At 44.0% G+C, this 12,793-nt stretch overlaps 1 protein-coding gene across 9 annotated transcripts in view; it reads left to right on the plus strand.

Moving 5' to 3' along the window:
* TEP1 (telomerase associated protein 1) overlaps nucleotides 1-12,793 on the plus strand; it is a 60,093-nt gene that overhangs the window by 23,505 nt on the left and 23,795 nt on the right. For all 9 annotated transcript variants that reach the window (XR_004029018.1, XR_004029019.1, XM_030808359.1 and 6 more), the window contains exons 5-12: nucleotides 298-459; nucleotides 1,198-1,359; nucleotides 1,635-1,706; nucleotides 3,496-3,620; nucleotides 3,936-4,093; nucleotides 8,333-8,442; nucleotides 9,114-9,204; nucleotides 9,436-9,613. Coding sequence is in view for 7 of the 9 variants with exons in the window: in XM_030808359.1 (XP_030664219.1) it covers nucleotides 298-459; nucleotides 1,198-1,359; nucleotides 1,635-1,706; nucleotides 3,496-3,620; nucleotides 3,936-4,093; nucleotides 8,333-8,442; nucleotides 9,114-9,204; nucleotides 9,436-9,613 (1,058 nt within the window). In the remaining 2 variants the exon portion in view is untranslated. The remainder of the gene's footprint in view (nucleotides 1-297; nucleotides 460-1,197; nucleotides 1,360-1,634; nucleotides 1,707-3,495; nucleotides 3,621-3,935; nucleotides 4,094-8,332; nucleotides 8,443-9,113; nucleotides 9,205-9,435; nucleotides 9,614-12,793) is intronic.

Genomic DNA, 12,793 nt, shown 5'->3' on the forward strand with positions numbered 1-12,793 from the left:
CCCTGAGTAAATTTTTGATAGCTATTGATGCAGGAGGTCTTCCAAAGAAGGAAAAGGCCTGGTTGACTTACAAGGCAGTCAGTACACTCAGAAGAAGATATGCTGGAAAGGTGGGTAAGGGATAGAGTATGGAGGACTTAGAATGCCAAGTCAGGTGGCCTGGGCTTCGTATTTTGTGGACAATGTGGAGGGCTCAGGAAAGGTTTTATACAGGCACACTCAATCAGCAAGTAAGTTCAGGGCAGAAAGCTACGGGAGGAGTGACTGAGATTCTAGTCCTCTCACCCTGTGTCCTAGGCATCCTTGTATGCCAGGCAGCAGCTGAACGTCCGGAATGTGGCCAATAAAATCTTGGCCATTGCTGCCTTCTTGCCGGCGTGTCGCCCCCACCTGCGACGATATTTCTGTGCCATTGTCCAGCTGCCTTCTGACTGGATCCAGGTGGCTGAGCTTTACCAGGTATGGTACTCATTTCCCTGAGCTTGGGCCTTCACTTCATTCCTTCTCTTATGCTCACTGCATCCTTGGAGAAAATTCTCAGGCAGTTTGGCTTCCCCTCAGCTTTCCTCAGCATTGGTGCCTAGACAGGACAGCTTCTCCCTCCACTAGGCTGGGTTGCCCAACATGGAGAATGTGATCGAGAAGGGCTGGTGGACCAAAGTTTGAGAAAAAAAAAAAATGGTCTTATTCTGGACCTCATGCTTTTTTTTTTTTTTTTTTTTTTTTTGGTGACGGAGTTTCACTCTTGTCGCCCAGGCTGGAGTACAATGGCGTGATCTCGGCTCACTGCAATCTCCGCCTCCCAGGTTCAAGCGATTCTCCTTCCTCAGCCTCCCGAGTAGCTGGGATTACAGGCGTACACCACCATGCTTGGCTAATTTTTGTATTGTTAGCAGAGATGGGGTTTCACCATGATGGCCAGGCTGGTCTTGAACTCCTGACCTCAGGTGATCCACTGGCCTTGGCCTCCCTAAGTGCTGGGATTACAGGCGTAAAGGTGAGCCACCCTGCCCAGCCAGGACCTCATGTTTCTAATGAAGAAATGAAAATCAGTACCACAGAAATTGTGATTTTGGGGCTAGGGCTGGGAACTTTCTCGCTATTCTGTGCTCTCATGTATCTCCATGAAGTGGCCTCGTTTTGTTTTGGAGGGTTGGTTTGGGTCTTGCTTCTAGTGGTCTCCTCTCTCTTTGACAGAGCCTGGCTGAGGGAGATAAGAATAAGCTGGTGCCCCTGCCCGCCTGTCTCCGTACTGCCATGACGGACAAATTTGCTCAGTTTGACGAGTACCAGCTGGCTAAGTACAACCCTCGGAAGCACCGGGCCAAGAGACGCCCCCGCCGGCCACCCTGCTCTCCAGTCAGTCACTGCTCCAGCCCTCAACCCACGCCCCTTTTCTCCAGGAAGGGCAGGACGAGGGAGCATGCTGATGCTGGGGAGTCCCACACCAGGAGCAAAGGGAGTCAGAGAAATGCAGGGGAGCTGGGTAGAGCTTGGGGGCATGTGGTGCAGGGCAGGCTTCTTTTCTAGTTGACTTCCTTTTTGGTAGAGATGCACCTTCAGGGCTATTGACTGAGTCTCTTCAAGGGCAGCCTCCATTTCCCTTTTTTAAACTGCTTCTCCTGTCCCTACAGAGGATGGAGCCTCCATTTTCTTGCAGACCTTTTCCAAGGTACATAGTGTTTCTTAGAGATGAGCAGAGAAAGGTGAGTCCCTTCTTCTGGGGTTGTATATGTGCATGTACAATCTTTTCTGGACTAATATTTAGGAACAAAATTCTATTAGGGTTAAAAATACTTTCTTCCTGGGGATTCTTGGCTGTGATTGTGGGTAAGGGTCTGAGAGCACTGGGAAAGGCATGTGGTTTTTTTTTTTTTCACTTCGCTCTTCTTGGTATTGTATTTTTGTTTTTTGTTTTTTGTTTTTGAGACAAAGTCATGCACTGTGACCCAGGCTGGAGTGCTGCAGTGGTGCAGTCTTGGCTCACTACAACCTCCACCTCCCAGGCTCAAGCGATTCTCCTGCCTCAGCCTCCTGAGTAACTGGGACTACAGGCGTGTGCCACCATGCCCAGCTAAGTTTTGTATTATTAGTAGAGATGGGGTTTCACCATGTTGGCCAGGCTGGTCTCGAACTCCTGACCTCGTGATCCACCCGCCTTGACCTCCCAAAGTGCTGGGATTACAGATGTGAGCCACCACACCCAGCTGGTATTGTATTTTACTGCCAGGTGACATGTCAGTAAAGTTGGATAAGTGAGTTAAAAACATTATGAAATATTTACCTTTCACAGGAAGTTTTAAAAACAAACCAAACAAAATCTTTTTACTTTCAGACAAATAAGGTATTGTACTTAGCAGTTAAGAGCATAGAATCTGGATTCACATCACCCGGGTTTGAATCTCCCATCCACCCCTTACTGGCTATGAGACATTGGTCAAATGATTTAACCTCTCTTGCCTCAGTTTTCTCATGTATTAAATGGGAATAAAGCAGAACCTACATTGTTAGATTGTCATAAAGATTAAATAAGTTACTATATTTAAAGTATTTCTAACAATTTCTGGAAGTAAATAAGTGTTAGGTATCACTACCATCATCATTATTAAAACAGATGACTAGGAAAATATATATTAGCGTTATAAGAAAAAACACATTCTCAGTTGGTCAACTCATCTTTTCTCTTCATCCTATTAATATATCCTAAATTTAGTTCTTCTACCATAGAAGATTCTGAAAGCTACCTACTTTTAGTTTTTATTTATTTATTTATTTTTGAGACGAAGTCTTGCTCTGTAGCCCGGGCTGGAGTGCAGTGGTGCTGTCTTGGCTTACTGCAATCCCCACCTCCTGGGTTCAAGCAATTCTCCTGCCTCAGCCTCCCGAGTAGCTGGGAGTACAGACATGCGCCACCACGCCCAGCTAATTTTTTTGTAGTTTTAGTAGAGGCGGGGTTTCACCATGTTGGTCAGACTGGTCTCAAACTCCTGACCTCCTACTCCTCCCTCCCGAGTAGCTGGGATTCAAATGATCCACCTGCCTTGGCCTCCCAAAGTGTTAGGATTACAGGCGTGAGCCACCATGCCCGGCCTACGTTTAGTTTTTAAACTCCTTGTAGCCTGCATTGTGCTCGTTTCTCTATTTATCTATTAAGAGTCTTAGTGATTTAAATCGGAGCTGATTTTCCCTTTCCCCTCCTCTACAAACAAAGCTGTCCTGTGTTCATTCTATCCCCACCTTGTTTCTCACAAGCCAGTCAACCCATGTTAACTGCTTGTGTGAATGAAACGGTGACCCCAAAGAGCTGTGCTGCTCACCATGGGAGCTCTTGTTGCCAGAGATTTGTACCCTCTATTCCTACTCCTTGGCCAAATCTATTTTGAAGAAAGAAATTACCACATAGGGATAGGATGGTCTTACAATCTGCTTTATTGAAGAAAGTTCCCATGGTCATGGATGAAAGGACCCCTGTGGGACTTGGGGATGTTTCCACAGTTTGAGAAGGCCCGTGATACAGTGTCAGAGAAAAAGAATCCTCCAAGGTTCACCCTGAAGAAGCTGGTTCAGCGACTGCACATCCACGAGCCTGCCCAGCACGTTCAAGCCCTGCTGGGTTACAGGTGAGGAGCTCCACCCTGAGCATGCATTCCATCTAAGTAATTCCGTAACTCTTCAACATCCATGGCCCCCATCCCAGTAGTTCTCAAACCCAGCAACATGACTTTAGGCAGACATGCCCCGTAGACATGACTGACTTTCCAATTGCTGACTTTCCTTTTCTGACTCACCTGTAAACATGACTCACCTTTCCTTCTCTGAGTTATTTTCAGGCCTATTGGGGCAGACATGCCCTGTAAACATGACTCACCTTTCCTTTTCTGAGTTATTTGCTTGCTGACTCTGAAATGATAGACCTCTTTCTTCCCTATCCTCAGATACCCCTCCAACCTACAGCTCTTTTCTCGAAGTCGCCTTCCTGGGCCTTGGGATTCTAGCAGAGCTGGGAAGAGGATGAAGCTGTCTAGGCCAGAGACCTGGGAGCGGGAGCTGAGCCTACGGGGGAACAAAGCGTCGGTCTGGGAAGAACTGATTGGTAGAGTGACCTTGACCATCACATTCCCTCCTTCTCTTCCCCATTTATGCCTCCACATTTTAGATCCTCAGTAGAAGATCTCTGTGGAATGATGAAGTTATTATTTTGCCTGGTAGTTGTATTACTGAAAATGATTTGATTTATAAGGTCTGCCATTGACTACACCAAAGTAAACAGTGGTGCCTGCTTTGAGTAATGTTGGCATCATAGATCATTATACCAGATGTAGTTAGGTGATGCACAAGATTTTATCAACATATGACAAAAGTACCTTCTCTCTCATTGTACTTGTATCAATATCTCTGTAACTCATTCCAAAAAAGGTAGGACTGGCACATGGCATATTGGAATCTGTACAGAACCTCATATTGTATTTAGGACATGGAAGTTTTAGGTAATTTGCCCACACTGATACAGAAAAACAGAATTCAAATAGGGGAGGACCAAGTTATCTTCAATTTTCTCTTTCTCTGTTTTTTTTTTTTTTTTTTTTTTTTTGGTCTACTTTTAACTATAGCAGGCTCTTTCTTTCATTTTTTACTTTATAAAATTTTTACTTTTTTTTTTTTAATTTTAGAGACGAGGTCTTTCTAATGTTGCCCAGGCTGGTCTCAAACTCATGGCCTCAAGCAATTCTCCTACCTTGGCCTCCCAAAGTGCTGGAACTATAGGCGTGAGCCACTGCACCCACACACACACCCCCACACACAAACACACATACACACACACATCTGCCTCCAATTGACAGCCTCTTCCCTGATAGTTGAAACCACTTGGGGTGGAGTAGAATAAAGGGGCCTGGATAGAAGCCAGTATATGTAGATAATTCTTTTTTTTTTTTGAGACAGAGTTTTGCTCTTTTTGCCCAGGCTGGGATGCAACGGCGCAATCTTGGCTGACTGCAACTTCCGCCTCCTGCCTCAATCTCCCGAGTAGCTGGGATTACAGGTGCATGCCACCATGCCCAGCTAATTTTGTGTTTTTAGTAGAGATGGGGTTTCACCATGTTGGCTGGTCTTGAAGTCCTGACCTCCAGTAATCCACCCGCCTCGGCCTCCCAAAGTGCTGGGATTGTAGGCGTGACACCTGGCCATATGAAGATAATTCTATATGCACCCATCTCCACTTCCTCCCTCTGGTTGAGAACCATTGTCCCTGAAATTGTAAGGACATGTAAATTTATTCTTTTAATGTCATTTATCCTGGTTGAGGCAAATGCCCATAGTCTAATCCCATGGTGGCTAGAGTTTCTTTTTTTTAATCATATACTACAAAAACAATTTTTAGGATATATGAGAATATATGTATATGTACCTTTTTTTTTTTTTAGAAACAGGGCCTCACTGTGTTGCGAAGGCCGGTCTCTAATTGCTCGGATTACAGATGTAAGCCACTATGCCCAGCCAAAAATAAATATAAATAAATAAAAGGAAATATAAAAAAGATATAAGTATAAAATATAAGATAAAATGTAATTGGGTATACAGAACCCTTTTTGGAGGCCACAGATCTCATTAATAACTCGTTAACATTTTTTTGGAATGAAATGAGTGAATTTTGCAATCTGAAGGATAAATGTCCAGTTTATTTTCTAATATCACCAGTATGATGTTGGACTTAATTTCTTATCAAAAATGATCTAGAAAACCTTTTATACATAGTAACAGTTGAAAAAACTTGAGTCAACAATGGATGCACTAGTTCATTTACAGTACATATACAACCTAATTGTTCCGTACAGTTTGTGAATCAGAATTATGACTGGAGGCCAGGCACCGTGGCTCACGCCTGTAATCCCAGCACTTTGGGAGGCTGGGGTGGGCAAATCACTTGAGCTCAGGAGTTTGAGACCAGCTGGAGCAACATGATGAAACCCCGTCTCTACCAAAAATACAAAAATTAGCTGGGCATGGTGGTTGATGTCTGTGGTCCCAGCTGCTTGGGAGGTTGAGGCAGGAGGATTGCTTGAGCCTGGGAAGTGGAGGTTGCAGTGAGCCAAGATTGTGCCACTGGGTGACAGAGACAGACTCCATCTCAAAAATAAAAAATAAAAAAAAAATTATGACGGGAGAATCCCAAGACTTCCAGAGGGCTGAAAGCTTCCAGCTATAATTCAAATGAGACTTACATCCCCTTTACAAAGGGAGCAGCATTTACCTGATGAAGCTGCTGATGGTGTGGGCTGGTGCACAAGGCACGGTGAGGGACTGACAGGCCTGGCCTCTAAAGTGGTTCGAATGCACCTCTGTCCAGGAAAAGAAAATCACACCTCCTATTTATGTTTACTTTTATCTAAAAGAAAAGAATTTTCCCAATATTTACCATGCAGATTGAACCCACATAGTCACTCAATCCATATGATACAGTGTTATGTGTTATGTGTAATAGTTGAGGTTTTCTGAGCATCCACAATCTGAGGGCATTAATGGCACCCCTTCACTCTTTTTTTTTTTAATTTTGGTTTCTACATAATTTGACTTATAGCAATTTATCTTTCAATTGTAGATGGAATTGGAATTATATTATTCAGTATTAACCGAATTAACCCTCTAAAATTGATATAAACCTTTTTTTTTTTTTGGGGTGGAGTCTCACTTTGATACCCAGGCTGGAGTGCAATGGCGTGACCTCGGCTCACTGCAACCTCCGCCTCCCAGGTTCAAGTGATTCTCCTGCCTCAGCCTCCTGAGTAGCTGAGATTACAGGTGCCCGCCACCACGCCCGGCTAATTTTTGTATTTTTAGTAGAGACGGGGTTTCACCGTGTTAGCCAGGATGGTCTTGATCTCCTGACCTCATGATCTGCCTGCCTCGGCCTCCCAAAGTGCTGGGATTACAGGCGTGAGCCACTGCGCCTGGCCTAAAATTGATATAAACCTTAAAAATATTATTATTAAGAAACTATGGGCTGGGCATGGTGGCTCACACCTGTAATCCCAGCACTTTGGGAGGCCGAGGCGGGCAGAACACTGGAGATCGGGAGTTCGAGACCAGCCTGGCCAACATGGTGAAACCCCGTCGCTACTAAAAATACCAAAATTAGCCGGGCATGGTGGTGAGCATCTGTAATCCCAGCTACTTGGAGGCTGAGGCAGGAGAATTGCTTGAATCCAGGAGGTAGAGGTTGCAGTGAGCTGAGATCGCACCACCACACTCTAGCCTGGGCGACAGAGTGAGACTCCGTCTCAAAAAAAAAGAAAAGAAACTATGGCTTGAAGATTATATTAATAACACAGGGACAAGGGAACAATAAGAAAGTGACAGAGGTCAGAGGTGAAATTCTATCTCCAGCGCAAATCTTTTTCACCTATATTTAAGCAAAAAAAGTAATGACTAATCAAATATAAGAAATTGGGTAAGAAGCTTACAAATTATGAAGACTATTTTGAATATGGATTTACATACATTCATCATTATAAATGGTGAACTTTTTTTTTTTTTTTTTTTTGAGACAGAATCTTGCTTTGTCACCCGGGCTGGAGTGCAGTGGCATGATCTTGGTTCACTGCAACCTTCGCCTTTTGGTTTCAAGCGATTCTCCTTACTCAGCCTTCCGAGTGGCTGGGATTAGAGGCACCCGACACCACGCCTGGCTAATTTTTGTATTTTTGTGGAGACGGGGTTTCATAAATGGTGAACCTTCTTTTAAATAGATATTGTGCCTTGAAATATTAACTAATGAATGTACTACATTATGTTAGTATATACTTCATAAGTCAACTTACACTATGAAATTTATCATTTGGACATCTAAAAAGTTTAGAAACCTTTGCTCTAGACTAGATAATACATTTTGCCAGTTGAACCCAATCTTAGGGCTAGAGCCAACAGATTAAGTGGTAACATAAGTTGTTTATTGAAACAGCCATCCCATAAACAGTGTTGCATAAATTTTGTTCCAAACTTCAGGCCAACCCTGTTTTTAATCTTTCCAAGCCTTTAAAATATTTTGAATAGGGTAGATTGTATGTGAATTCCTCACTTCCTCTATCTTGGACTTTTCTACATGCCTGGTTTCTGAACTTCTTGCTCTGGTCTCCGACCTCTCTCTAATCATCCCTCATTTGCTTTTTTTTTTGAGACAGTCTTGCTATGTTGCCCAGGCTGGACTCCAATTCCAGGGTCCTGGGCTCAAGTGATCCTTGTGTCTCAGCCTCCTTGGTAGCTGAGATTATAGGTGACTGCCACTGTGCCTGGCCTCCTCATTTGTTTTTCTCACTCTATGCCCCACATTCCACAGAAAATGGGAAGCTTCCCTTCATGGCCATGCTTCGGAACCTGTGCAACCTGCTGCGGGTTGGAATCAGTGCCCGCCACCATGAGCTCATTCTCCAGAGACTCCAGCATGCGGTATGTGTGAGGGGCTGGCAGCCATGGGGCCCAGCAACTAGATGTGCATGTGGAGAGGCCACTGCTGCTTTGGAGGCCAGGCTTTTTCAGGTGGCAGAGGCAGGTACGGCCACCAAGCTATTTCCATGTGGGCTGTAAGTAGGTCTGGAAATACAGATAGGTTGAGGGAGATAAGTTTGGGGGTTCAGTAAATCCTTTGAGAAGGTACAGTAGAGTATAAGAACTTTCATTTAAATTTTCTGAGCTCAGTGACTCACCAGGAAGAGACACTTCTGTGATGTAACTGATTTCAGAAGGAGTCTTTGTTTTTTATTTATAGAGATGGGGTTTTACCATGTTGGCAAGGTTGGTCTCGAACTCTTGAGCCCAGGCAGTCCACCTGCCTCAGGCTCCCAAAGTGCTGGGATTACAGGCGTGAGCCACCACACCCTGCCCAGAGGGAGTCTTAAAAGAAACAGGGCTCCTTCTTTTACTTTCTCTTCTTTCGTTACCTTTTCTCACATCCTAAAATGATGACTTTTTTCTTTCTTCTTATGACCCCTTTTCTGTATCTCTTGTCTAAGTTCATTTTGTCCTTCTGTACCTTCCCACAAAGCTAATAGAGAAGACCCTTGAAGCCCCCCATACTCCCGGCTCCTGTGCTCATGACCCCTCCCTCCCTTGCTTTCTAGAAGTCGGTGATCCACAGTCGGCAGTTTCCATTCAGATTTCTTAACGCCCATGATTCCATTGATGCTCTTGAGGTTCAACTCAGAAATCAAGGTATTCTCCGCCTTCTTCCAACTCCTGTTTGCCTCCCATATCTGACAATAAATGAAGCAGCAGCACCAATATTTTCAGCCTCTTGCCTTGCAGTCTCAGGGTGTGTCGGGGTGGGGGGCAGAGGTCAGGCACTTGCCAGCCCCAAAGGTTGGGGCTCAGGTCACATGACTGGTAGGAAAAGATGAGGGAATAGAAGCTGCCTAACTCAGAAATTTACCTGTCATCATACAGCATTGCCCTTTCCTTCGAATATAACACTGATGAGGCAGATGCTAACTAGAAATGACAAGAACCGTCCCAGGCGGAGGTTTCTTTGCCACCTAAGCCGTCAGCAGCTTCGGACAGCAATGAGGATACCTGTGTTGTATGAGCAGCTCAAGAGGGAGAAGCTGAGAGTTCACAAGGCCAGGTATGTATGCCCTGTCTGGGAGCCAAGGGTGGGCAATCGGGGCTACCTGGCCCAGGTTGGAAGTCATCTGGGAAGCCCAACTGTTTTTCTGTAAAGGTTTGCTTGTCAGTCATCGCAGTGGCTCAGAACTGCCTGGTTTCTTGCACAGCACACCTTGTCTTTAACATTGTCCTAGAGAGAGATCATGAAACAAAGTCTACTCCTGGACCTCCACTCTATTGTCTGTGATTGTTTTATTGGTTTATGTGGATTCCTTTCTTTTAGTTATGCTGATGTAGGGTGGTGTATTCTGGTGTCCTCTCTGCTTCCGCTCTGATTCATGGTTTTCTTTCTTTGTCTTTTCTGTGACATGTTTTTTTTTCTTTTTGTTTCTCTCTTTCTGTATTTTTTGACCCGTTCATCCTTTTTGTTTTTGTTGTGTGTGTGTGCATGTGCGTGTGTGTATTTTGAAATACACACAAATATAGTCACCATCAGCAGGCTCAAAGACAGATGTACCATCTGTTTTGTAGGCTTGATGAAGTCTCAGCTGTCTTTTTAAGTGGTTCATCAGTATCTTACACTTATTTTTACTCAGAACAAACACAGGACTCACTTAACTTTCTAGAGGGCTCAGTAACTAGGAATCTCCTGAATCAGTAGCTGAACAGAGGGCCATTTAAGAATCAAGCCCGGCCGGGTGTGGTGGCTCACGCCTGTAATCCCAGCACTTTGGGAGGCCGAGGCAGGTGGATCACGAGGCAGGCGGATCATGAGGTCAGGAGTTTGAGACTAGCCTGGCCAACATGGTGAAACCCCCCGTCTACTAAAAATACAAAAATTAGCCGGGTGTGGTGGTGGGTGCCTGTAATCCCAGCTACTTGGGAGACTGAGGCAGGAGAATCACTTGAACCCAGGAGGCGGATGTTGCGGTGAGCCGAGATCGTGCCACTGCACTGCAGCCTGGGCAACAAGAGTGAGACTCTGTCTCCAAAAAAAATAAAAATAAAAAAAGCCCAAGAGGCCAGTCCAAATGGTATTCATGTACTGACCAATGTAGCCACTAGCCACATGTGGCTATTTAGCAGTTGAAATATGCTAGTGAAGTCTGAGTTGAGACATGCTAGGTTTTGAAGGCAGTCTGAAAAAAGAGTGTGAAATATTCATAATTTTTGTATTAATTACAGGCTGACATGAAAATGTTTTCATATATTGGGTTAAATAAAATGCAGTATTAAATTAATTTTAGCCAGGTGCAGGTGCTTGCACTTGTAGTCCCACCTACTTGGGAGGCTGAGGTGCTGGGATCTCTTGAACTCAGGAATTTGAGGCTGCAGTGAGCTATGCTCATGCCACTGCACAGACTAGGCAACAGAGGAAGACCTTGTCCCTTTTTTTTTTTTTTTTTTGAAACAGGATTTTATTCCCATCACCCAGGCTGGAGTGCAGTGGCACAATCCCAGCTCACTGCAACCTCTACCTCTTGGGCTCAAGTGATTCTCCTGCCTCAGCCTCCCAAATAGCTGGGATTATAGGCACACACCACTGCACCCAGCTATTTTTTGTATTTTTTGTAGAGTTAGGGCTTCACCATGTTCCCCAGGCTGGTTTCAAACCCCTGAGCTCAAGCGATCCAACCACCTTGGCCTCCCAAACCAAAGTGCTGAGATTATAGGCACGAGCCAAGGACCCTGGCTCTTTTTTTTGTTTTATTGAGACGAAGTCCTGCTTCGTCACCCAGGCTGGTGTGATCTCAGCTCACTGCAACTTCTGCCTCCCCTGTTCAAGTGATTCTCGTGCCTCAGACTCCCAAGTAGCTGGGATTACAGGCGCATGCCACCACACCCCACTGATTTTTGTATTTTTAGTAGAGACAGGGTTTCACCATGTTGGCCAGGCTGCTCTCAAACTCCCGACCTCAAGTGATCCATCTACCTCGGCCTCCCAAAGTACTGGGATTACAGGCATGAGCCACCACGCCTGTCTTGTCTCTTAAAGAAAAGAAAAATTAATTTCACCGATTTATTTTTACTGTTTAAAATGTGACTATTAGAAAATTATATGTGTATAATTTAAGTTTAATTTGATTTAATTGTAATTGAATTCTATTGGATAGTGCTGGGAAGACTACTGATTTTGCTAGATTAAAACATTAGTATAAAAAACTTTAAATATGCACACAAGTAATAAAAATATAATAGACTTCCATAAAACTGTTTGTCCGATTCAGTGATTATCTAGATTTTATTACATTTTCTTTTTTTTCTCTTCTTTTTTTTTTTTTGAGACAGAGTCTTGCTCTGTCCCCCCAGGCTGGAGTGCAGTGGCACGATCTCGGCTCACTACAAACTCCGCCTCCCGGGTTCACGCCATTCTCCTGCCTCAGCCTTCCGAGTAGCTGGGACTGCAGGCGCCCGCCACCACGTCCGGCTAATTTTTTGTATTTTTTTTAGTAGAGACGGGGTTTCACCGTGTTAGTCAGGATGGTCTCCATCTCTGGACCTTGTGATCCACCCGCCTCGGCCTCCCAAAGGGCCGGGATTATAGGCGTGAGCCACCACGCCCGGCCTATATTTTCTTTACTGATCTTTTTTTCTTTTTCTTTTCTTTTGAAGATATTTTTAAAACAAATGTCAAATAATAAGACACATTTTATTTCACCTTTCCTTATCTTGTGTGTGTTTCTTTAACAAGGGACATTTTTTATACAATGAGAATGTTATTAATATAACTGACAAAACTAAAAATAATTCCTTGGTAAAATCATCTGTTATTTAGTCCATATTCAAATTTTCCAATTGTTTAAAAATATCATTTCACAGTTTTATTCAAATCAATATCTAAACAAGGTATACACATTACATTTGGTTGTTAAGTCTGTTATGTCACTTTTAACCTGTTAATTGTTCTTATGCCATTGAGCTACTGTGAAAACCAGGTTCAAGGACCCCAAAGAATATCCCATATTCTGGATTTGCCTCCTTCCTCATGATGTCATCTAACTTGTTTTTCTATTTCATGTTCACTGGGCATCAGCTCTAAAGTCTTGAACAGATTTAGATCTGCCAAGTAGTTCATAGGTGATCCTATATATATACTATTTAAGTGGGACCACTACTCAGTAATGCTAACATTGATCAGCACTTTTAGGTAGTAATAGCCTGATCTCTCCACAGTAGTTAATGGCTCATCCATTGGTGA

The sequence above is a fragment of the Nomascus leucogenys genome, unplaced genomic scaffold (assembly GCF_006542625.1).
Source record: "Nomascus leucogenys isolate Asia unplaced genomic scaffold, Asia_NLE_v1 Super-Scaffold_361, whole genome shotgun sequence".
Taxonomy (NCBI): domain Eukaryota; kingdom Metazoa; phylum Chordata; class Mammalia; order Primates; family Hylobatidae; genus Nomascus; species Nomascus leucogenys.